A 10,148-nucleotide genomic window follows, 5' to 3' on the forward strand; every position below is an offset into this window, starting at 1 on the left:
ACATCGTAACAGCTTTGAGCAGACCTTGTGAGGAAGAGGTGTCCCCCCACTGGTCTGTGTGTCAGAAGAAAAAGGTTAACAGTGTCACATACAGAGTCTGTTGACTAACAACCTCTAGAGACACATCCTGATGCCCATTTTGCGGTAGACAGCCAGAGAGGTGAAGGCACTGTTAAGGTCTCCAGTTAGGAAGGGGCTGAGCTGGTATTCAGATTCATAGCCAGGGCAGGGGGTGTGGTTCAGCAGCAGGGTGCTTGTGTCCCACGTGGCAGGCCCTGGGTTTAACCCACCAACAAGCAGACACACAAAGTCAAAACTCGTCTCTGAGTTTTTCTTTCTTTTTATTTTATTTTTATTTCTATTATCCTTTTTCCCCTTGAGACAGTGTTTCTGTGTTGCCCTGGCTCTTCTGAAACTCTCTGTAGACCAGGCTGGCCCGGAACTCAGAGATCTGCCTGCCTCTGCCTCCCAAGTGCTGGGATAAAGGCTAGTCCTGTCCCCACCAAGCCAGTCCCTGAGTTCTTTGTTCTGTTGGGCTTCCAGTCAGCTCCCCTTTTAACAGGGCTTACAGGCTTTCACCAAGGACCGGAAGGCCTTCCAGAGGGCAGGCACTTGGGTGCACAGTGTGCCCCCACCGCGGTGTGTCTCTCTTTTGTTCCGATTCATGTCACCCACACAGACCCAGGGCCCTTCGGGGGCCACACACCATTTGGAGTGATCCTCTGTGGCGTTGAAAGTCGGTCCAGATGGGCCAGGGAATCCTGTCTCAGTCACATCCAGAATTTTATGGGTCCCAGAGCAGTTGGAAGGCAGGATGCCTGGAGAATTTGGCCAGAACTGGACCTGTAGGTTGGTGCCAAGGGCTGCTGCCAGCCAGCCGGAGTACAGGTCTGCAGAGGAAGGAAGATTGAGTTGAGGGGCACTGGTAGATTCCTCAGGCCGGCTTCCTTCTAGGTGCTCGAATGTCTGCTTTTGGAATGACATAAACTTAAACAGCTCCTACCAACAGGTCAGGTTAATCTGCAGGTTACACCTGCCGTCCTACCACTCGGAAGCTGGAACAAGAGGATCTCAGGTGGAGTCGAGCCTGGAATGTACAGTGAGATCATATACAAAAACATAGGCTGGGCATGGAGCCTCGAGCCTTTAAAATCAGAACTCAGGCTCTGTGTGTTCCAGACCAGCCAGGGATACTTGAAAGATACTTGTGTGATACTTGAGGGATACTTGTTTGAGAGCCTCCCCCGCACCCCAAAAAGGTAGTCCTTACCAAACAATTTATGTGGTATTTCACAACCCACTAAGGTGAGCATCAAATATCTTAACTTTTCAGATGAGCAAACAGGCTCATCTGAACCTATACTGCACATCCAGAAACCAATATTTGAGCCGAGGTCTGTGGCCTCCGTTTCGGCCTCCACGGTGCGGGGTTGCAGATGATGTACCACCTGCCCAACCCGTCTGTTGGCTGCTCACTGCTCATGGTTATCACTGTAATATGACTCCCCATGACATCTGGGCTCTAAATGTGCTTGCCCTCAGGCCTGGGGATACCAGGGACATCCTTCCACAAAGACAGTGCTCTCCCCCACCCCCCCAACATCAAGGCTTACCATCTCCAAATTTTCCAAATTTGGCAAAGCTCTGGAAGGTGGTCCCAGCTCGAGAAGTGAGAATTACACTACTATTCCAGGGCTCACGGAGGACATGGTGGCCCTTGGTCACCTCTTCTAGGTCAGGTAATTTTTGAGCAAAGATACCTTCCAGCTTGTGGTCATAGACTAGGGGGTAGGTATAGGTTAGTTGCTTGCCTGGAAGACAAGGTGAGGGAGAAGTGTGAGACCAGCTACTCAGAGGAGTTTGAGACTTAGCTCACCTCATTGAGTCTACTCACCAATCCCTGGAAACTGACTGAAGGGAAGGGACACACAGAGTAGGGTCTGGCCGTAGGTCCGAGCGTTCGGAGGCCAGCTGTATGCACCAGAGGATGCAGGGGATGGGAATCGAGGCACACTGTGGACCAGCCAGAAGCCCCCTTCTTGGTCCAGGAGCAGGACACCTGAACCAGAAGGAAGACGTCAGAGAAGTTGATAAAAGTAGGCCCCGGCAACCAGGTACACAGTCTCAGAGGGCTGGGGTCTTAGAGCAGGAATGGAGGCCAAGGTTCGACAGGGCAAATGCCCACCCTTCATGCAAGCCAAAGGTTAGTTTGGGTAGAATTTACAAGAAATTCAGGGTGGCTCCACAACCACCAGTCCAAGCCTCTCTCACCCTTCGTATGCCCACGGCTGGAAGAGTCCTGAGCTGAGCTGGATTTGGGAGGTTGGTCGTTGTAGAGTAGAAAGGCCAGCTAGGAGAATGCATAGAGGCTATGTAACTACCCTCCCTTCGTGGGACCCACCACAGTGTGTGGGCTGGGGCCCAGTTTCCCACAGCACTCAAGTTACCTGACTGGAGTTCTTTTGGTACAACGGCTGCAGGGTGAGGCCCACGGCTCCGTCCTTGCTGTCGATGTGCCCTACACCGTCTTGCCAACCCTCGGAGTTCTGGTCCATGTATTTATACATCAGACCCTTCCATGGCTTATCCCCAGACCCGCTGTTAGCCGGCAGCTTGTATACCACGAACCTGGAGGTCCGGGAAGAGAGGGGGTCGGGGGAGAGAAGAGATCTGAGGTTTTGCGGAAAAGCACTTCAATCCCAGTGCCCGCGCCGATGCCCACGGATGCCCACGCAGTCTGCGAGGGACATTCTTGCAACCACTTGCTCACCAATCCACAGGCCGCCCCGAGTCCCCATAGCAGCTCAGGGCTTCGGCAGGAACCCACAGCAGCGCAGCCAACAGCAGCGAGCTCGGTGCTGCCATGAAGCGACAGTAATGAACTCTGAAAGACCCGGGACAGCCGGGTCACGAGCTTCAGACCAACTTCCCCTAAAGACTTCAGGGACCTGGGTCTGGGCTTCACGAGGGTGGAGACCGAGCCCGCCAGGCCCGGGGCGGAGGCGGGGCTTCCTCTGAAGTTGTCCCAGCAGCGAACCCCGCCCCCTCCAGTGTCCGCCCCGCCCCGAGCTCCTGCTTTTGGCGAGCTCAGCTCCGGATAGGCTTCACCCACGGACGCGCCCCTCCCTTGGGCATTGGTTGTCACGTGACTTCTAAGGCGCTCCAACTTGTGGAGGTTTTTTGGTTTTGTTTTTTGTTTTTCTTATTCACGTTCTGAGTCAGGAACAAATCTGTCTTTGTATTTCTTTTCCATCACTGCTGTACAACTTGGGCACCTTTTTTTTTATTATTTTAATTTTTGGGTGGCCTTGCCCACATGTGTGTTTGTGCATCACTTATGTGCCTGGGCAGGTCCAATTCTTTCCTTCCGTTTTTTTTTTTTTTTTTTTTTCTTTCGTTTTCTGAGACAGGATATTACCTTGTAGTCCTGACTGGCTTAGAACTCACCAGAGATCTGCCTGCCCCTGCCTCTGCCTCTGGAAGGCTTTTTGAAAGCATGCAGCTGTTTGTTATCCCTGGTAGCTTTTTGTTTGTTTGTTTTTCTGACAAGTTTCCTGCATTCTCTGACCTCTCAACACTGTGGCTGATCCTTGGACTCCTGAGCTTCCTGCCACCCAAGCACCCAAATCACAGAGGTGCTCAAGCACATCGTACATACGTGCGAATCCATGAGCGCATGGCACAGTGTGCAAGTGGAGAATGGGACACGGTGTGGGAGCTTCTTCCACCATATGGATTTGGAGATCAAACCCAGGGCCCCAAGTTTGACAGCTGGCACCTCCACAGGCTCAGTCATCTTCTCCGCCTTCTCCTTTTTAGGGTCTCACTGTAGCTCGGGCTAGCCCGGAACTCTCGACTTTTAAATGAGTGCTGGGATTATACATATGAGCTCTCCTCCATCCTTTAAAAAATGTTTACGTGCACCTGTGTGTGCACCTTTGAGAGTTAGGGTGTATCAGGTTCAGGCTGTGCAGACACCCATACATGTTAGATCCCTGGAATGGGAGTTACAAGTAGTTATAAGCACGGTATGGGTGCTGGGACCTAAACTCAGGGCCTCTGCAAGAGCAGTGGATGCTTATAACCACTGAACCATCTCTCCAGCCACCACTACCCCTGCCCTCCAGCTTTTGTCTTTTTGGCAAGCTCTTACTCTGTGGCCCCGGCTAACCTATAACTTACTATCCTCTGGGCTCAGCCTCACAAGTGCTGGGATTCCAACTGGGTCAACCTTGCAGACCTAATCACAATGTTTTCTGCACCCTCTCTCTGTCCAATCTGCAAGTTTTCTAGCCCTGCTCATGATGCTGGCCAGGGAGTCGCTCAGGTTATGAAAAGGCAGGAATGCAACATCTGCTGAGCACTGTACCACAGATTTGACTATGTGACTGGGGTTTTGACACCTGATCGTCCTGCTTCTACCTCCCAAATTTTAGAATTACAGTCCTGAACCACCATAGCTCTGGCTGGTTTTAATGCTACGTAGACCAGGCTGGTCTCCAGCTGAAGAAATCCACTTGCCTCCCAAATACTGGGAGTAAAGACCTGCACCACCATGATGTTGGTGTTATTGTTGTTGTCTTTAAAAATAGGGTCTCATTGGGGATTTAGCTCAGTGGTAGAGCGCTTGCCTAGGAAGCGCAAGGCCCTGGGTTTGGTCCCCAGCTCCGAAAAAAAAAAAAGAAAAAAAAAAAAAAAGAACTAAAGACAGGGTCTCTCTATGTAGCCCTGGCACCTGGCAGTCCTGGAACTATTCTGTAGACCAGGCTAGCCTCGAACTCAAAGATCAGCCTGCCTCTGCCTCAGGAGTGCTGGAATTAAAGAATTAAAGGTCCATGCCACCACCCATCTACATTTTTAAAAGACAAAGTCTCTAGATTACATAGCTCTAGCCGGCCTCAAATTCAGAGATTCGCCCAGCTCTGCCTTCCAAGTGCCGGGATGAAGGGATGCACCACCTCACACAGCAGCTTTTTTTTTGTTGTTGTTCTTGTTAACTTTTGAAGAAAACAACATGAAGAAACAAACAATAAACATAAAGGAAACTGAAGCAGGTAGATCTCTGAGTTCAGTACCAGCCTGGTCTACACAGTGAGTTCCCAGACATTCAAAGTTACACAGAGAAACCCTTTCTTGGAGAAAGACACACACACACACACACACACAGACACACACAGACACACACACACACACACACAGAGGGCGAGAGACAGACACAGAGAGAGAGATAGACACAGACAGACAGAGAAAGAGAGACAGACAGACACAGACAGAGACAGACAGAGACAGAGAGACAGACACATACAGAGAGAGAGAGAGAGAGAGAGAGAGAGAGAAAGAGAAAGAGAGAGAGATGAAGAAACTGACTAAATTTCCCAGGATGACCTTGAGCTTGTTCTGTATTGCAGGCATGTCTTAAACTTGCAATCCTCCTGCCTCAACCTCCTAAACAGCTGGGATTACAGCCTAAGCTACCTCTGTGACTATGACCCACTTTGTCTGAGGAAGTAGACATGCTAGGCATGGTCATCCATGCCTTTAAAATCAACACTTTGGGGGCTGGAGAGATGGCTCAGAGGTTAAGAGCACTGACTGCTCTTCCAAAGATCCTGAGTTCAGGTCCTAGCAGCCACATGGTGGCTCACAACCATCTGTAATGGGATCCGATGCCCTCTTCTGGTGTCTCTGAGGATAGCTACAGTGTACTTATATATAATAAATAAATAAGTAAAATCAGCACTTAGGAGGCAGAGGCAGTTTGATAGGGTAATCTCTATGTGTTTGATGCCAGCCTGGTCTACATAGTTCCAGGCTAACTAGAGGCTACAGAGTAAGATCCTGTCTTTGGAAAAAAAAAAAAAAGGAGCGGGCACAGATAATAGACGTGAATATCATCACATCACTGGCTTGACACCAGGTAACAGAATTGGAAGGCTGATCTTAATGGAGGAGAAGGGATAAAGGGTTGCCCTGCTGGGGTGGGGGTGGGGTGTAGGTGAAGGAGGTGTTGGGGGATTGGGTGCGGTGGGGATGGGGGAGGGGTGAGGTGGGGTGGGGATAGGGGAGATGTTGGGGGATGGGGGAGGGGTGGGGTGGGGGTAGGGGAGATGTTGGGGGATGAGGGAGGGTGGGGTGGAGGAGGGGTGAGGGTGGGGGAGTGCCAGCAGAAGTGAATGAATTTTAGAAAGTTTACAATGTGTATGTACAGGCAAACGTGTCACCTGCTGGGGGACTCAATGCTCCCCGTAATTCCTAGCTCCATAGTACAGTAAGGCAGACACTGGTTTTATGTGGGAAATTTTTATAGTAACCAGGACAATCCCAGCTATGGGCACAGTGTGAAGCTCGCTTCTAGATTCTGGAAAATCTCATCCCATTCCATCCACCTCCAGGACTCAGGGTCCCTCCTGTGCTGGTCTAGGGATCCATATGAGTTGATTTACTTGGCGGCCTGTATCTCTGGGTCTGTGGGGCCATGTGTGTGGCTCCCTGAGGATGTAAGGTTTCTGTTGAAGGCTTCTTTGTATGGCCTTCCGGTCAGCTCTTGATCTGAGTGGGACCATCCTTTGGGAAACAGTCCTTGGATCCACTCTCATTTCATCCCCAGCCCTTGTGCAGGCTCTCTCAGAGGTGACGCTTCATGTGAAGAGCTAGGTGGTCGGAGCGTGAGAAAGCACGTGGGCAGAGGCCACAGCAGAAGGGGCGATGTCCAGTGTGCTTCCGGTAGTGGCGCGTCAGTTCGTCAGAGCGAGCGAACCTCCAGTTGCAGCCATCCCAGGAGCAGGCATAAGGCTTCTCTCCTGAAGGACAGGGAGCTGTAAGTAACACCCTCCAAGTTTGCGCACTTGATGAAGTGGAGCCAAGTCTTAGGTGACATCTCACAGTTTAAAGGGCACACAGTCCTGCCTTCTGTGACATGATCCGTTTCTGTATCTACAGCTGCTGTCCTTTAGTTTTCTCATTTCTGGTCTTCTATCCCATTTCCTATGTACTAGTTCCCTGCCTGAGACCGTATGTAGATGCATCATCATTCAGTTTTCTTTTTCCAGCTATTTCTTGCACTGACAGGGTCTGCCGATGATATCCAATCATGTTCCTGAACTTGATCCAAGCCCTGAAATCCACCCCAGGGTCTAAGGCCCTATTTCTAGTGAATCCCTCTCTTCTGGTTTTATACCTGATGCAAGTCTTGCCATGCTTGGGAGACCTGTAACTGTCGTCCAATCCTGGGATGACCCCGTTTCTCTTTCTAGGCTCTGTCTCCCAGCATTTCCTTCTTTTCTTGTGGCCTGCCTTATCTCTGGTACCTCCATCAGTTGCCCCTGAAACTGATTCTACTTAAATGTCTCAACCTCCTGATCCCATACAGTTCCAGCTCGAGCATGACTAGCTATATCCTGAGCTCTGACATTCTAAGCTTGTACCCTCCAGGGTTTACCCCTCTAGTTTCTCCTTATGTGCCATTCATTTTCCATTCTGCTCTTCTCCCATCTCTAACCTAGGCCTTACACATCCGCTTGTAACACTGAAGCCTCCAAAATGTTCCCCAGGCCTTCTGTCTACATCTACTTATTTATGAGACAGGATCTCACTAAGTAGCTCAGGCTGCTGAAACTCGCTATAATAGCCCAAATGGGCTGGAAGTCACTGATCTCCACCTGCTTCTGCCTCCTGCGTGCTGGGATTCTCCCATTTGGGTCTGGAATGGCCCCTTGTAGACTTGACCCAGTGTCTGGGGGAGGGGAGGTGTGCGGTCTTCACGACCCCTAGCGCCGGGGCCTCCTTTAGCCACGCCTCTGGCCACCCTCCGGCCCCTCCCTTTGCTCCGTTTCCGGTTCCAGATCCCGCCCCCTCCGGCCCAGCCCTGTCCTTACCGGTGTGCGTGCGCAGGTGCGCCTTCAGGTGCGAGCTCTTGGTGTAGCTCTTCCCGCATCCTTCGTGCCCGCAGGTGTGTGCCGCCTGCCTCTTTTGTGCCAGAGTTCGCCGGCTGCGTTTGGGCGGCGCAGCTCCTGGGGACAAGCCTGCGTCTCCGGCGATCGCAGTGGCCCCGAGTTCTGTGCCCACCGCACCAGGTCCCAGACAATTCAAAAAGGAAGGGGGCGCAGTGGGACCAGCAGAAGGCGCCGCGAGCCCACGAAAGAGCTGGAAATGGCCTTGGTACTGAGGCGCCGGGTAGAGCGCGGGGTATCCCGACAGCAGCCCATAGGGGGCGCTTGGAGCTGCGGGCACCGCAAGCCCCGCTCGCGGGAAGAAACCTCCGGCCGAGACCGCTCGCGATTCGGAGAATGCGGGCTGCGCCTTGGGAGCGAGTCCCGGGGCCAGGACAGGGGCCACGAAGGGCTCAGGGGTTGGGGGTCTCGGAGTCGGGTGCGCCCAGCCTGCGTGCTCCTCGGAGCCCAAAGGCCCGGTCACCAACCCTGGGCCACCCGCATAAGCGCTCAGAGACTCGGGCGGCGCGAACTGTGCCACTGGGCCCCCGCTGGGTGCCAGGGCACAGGTCCGGGGAGTGCTGGGCGGCTCGGGACCTGAAAAGTTTGTAAGGAAAAGATCCGGATCCCACGCACAGGTCACGTCCCTCTCATCGTCCTCTCCGGGAGGGTCCTCTGATTTCAGACTCACGTGAAAGGACGGTTCCGTGGGATTCGGGGGTCCCGGGCCCAAATCCTGTGTCTCCTCAGACCGCCACCACTGCGGGAGGGAGCGCACTGCTTGAATGGTAGGCACTGGGTACCTGGCCCTGAAGCAACCCCGGCTGGAAACATCGTTGGGGCAGGTTGGTTGAGGGTTTGCGTGCCTATCATTTACCCACACTGTTCCCCTAACCCCCTTCTCAGCTCCCGGCAACTCCATGAGGTCTTGCTAGAGACAGATAAGACACTTACCAAGAACAGCATTCAGGATGGGAGAAGGGGTTCTAGAGTTCTGAGTCAAAGGAATCAGTTTTGACTCCTCCGTTTTCCCTAGCCTTTCCCTATCTTCACGTGGCCCAACAAAAATAAATCTCAAAGCCTAGAAATCCCAGGACACTTTTATCTGGGCCTTTGTCTCTTTGAGCCTAGACTCTTAAGATACAGAACTCAGAATTCCCCTTCCTATTCGAGAAATAGGCCTCACCTTGATATCAGATCCCTGCAACACCTCTCCCAAGCCAGGCTCAGACTCCCCCACCTCCCCCAAAAAACCCTGCAGAGGATAATAAAGTAAGATATAAGCCCCACCCCCAAGCACTGCCTCAGCAAGACCACCTGTGCCCCCTCCCCCACTGGCCCCACCTTGAGGAAGTCCTCCTGGGTGTCCAGGAACTGTCCCAGGGTGGTGAGTGTACTGATGGAGGGTAAGACAGTCTCAGCTGAGGCCATGACTGGCTGCTGTCCACCCTGGGCCTCAGGCCTCCTCTCTCTCTTCTGCCTCATGGGCTATGAGGCTAGGAAGGTTCCTTGGAGGGCTCCTGTCTGCCCACATCTGATTGGCTGTCTTCTCTGATAAGACTCAGGCAAGGCAAAAGGCGAAGGAGGGTGTGTGTGATATGAGTGTGCCGTGTGTCTTTTTTTTTTAAAAAAAGGTTTTTTGAAACAGGGTTCCTCTGTGTAATGGAGCCCAGGCTGTCCTGGACTGACTTATGTAGGCCAGACTGGCCTCGAATTCACCAAGATCTACCTGCCTTTGTTTCCTGAGTGCTGGGATTAAAGTTGTGGCTTGTCACTTTCAAGGAGCAGACCTCACCTTGGCCTGTTTGGGAACTGGTCCCTGAAAACCAACCCTGTGTATAAAACAAGTCAGATGTCAAAGAATAGGGGCTTCAAAGTCTTGGGGTTCAGATGAAGGGTAAAGAAAAGTCCTGGTCCCCTACTCCCACCCCCAGAGGACTGAGAGGACTCTGATCTGGTCTCAAGTCTCTCTCCTTGGAGAAGGAGTAGACCAGGAAGGATAGATTTCTTGGGAAAGTTCTTTGGGACCCTTTGATCCCCATCAGGGCCACTGCAGCCCTTTCCCTCTCAGACAAACAGCAGCAACAGTGCTAATGGCGGGCCTTGGCACCAGCTCTCTTTTGGGCATTATCAGACACACCAGATGTTTCAGGCTGCTATCAGGTAGGGGGCCCAGAACAACATAGCCCTGTTCCTCCTTCAGCGGAAGAGCTGGGGGTT

At 52.4% G+C, this 10,148-nt stretch overlaps 2 protein-coding genes across 2 annotated transcripts; both read right to left on the minus strand.

The window, feature by feature from the left end:
• Positions 1–319: 319 nt before the first annotated feature.
• Dnase2 (deoxyribonuclease 2, lysosomal) lies at positions 320–3,040 on the minus strand. The gene is given in 6 exon segments (NM_138539.3): positions 320–890; positions 1,614–1,811; positions 1,895–2,059; positions 2,272–2,350; positions 2,448–2,628; positions 2,771–3,040. Coding segments are annotated over 6 exon segments (1,053 nt in total). The 5' UTR covers positions 2,866–3,040; the 3' UTR covers positions 320–555.
• Positions 3,041–6,288: 3,248 nt separating this feature from the next.
• Positions 6,289–9,460, minus strand: Klf1 (KLF transcription factor 1). Its single transcript, NM_001107164.1, has 3 exons — positions 9,273–9,460; positions 7,875–8,688; positions 6,289–6,800 (listed from the first exon to the last, which is right to left on the minus strand). The coding sequence occupies exons 1-3, from the start codon at positions 9,411–9,413 to the stop codon at positions 6,625–6,627; spliced, it is 1,131 nt and encodes a 376-aa protein (NP_001100634.1). The 5' UTR covers positions 9,414–9,460; the 3' UTR covers positions 6,289–6,624.
• Between the last annotated feature and the right edge of the window lie 688 nt (positions 9,461–10,148).

This window comes from Rattus norvegicus, chromosome 19 (genome assembly GCF_021556685.1).
Source record: "Rattus norvegicus strain SHRSP/BbbUtx chromosome 19, alternate assembly SHRSP_T2T, whole genome shotgun sequence".
NCBI lineage: Eukaryota > Metazoa > Chordata > Mammalia > Rodentia > Muridae > Rattus > Rattus norvegicus.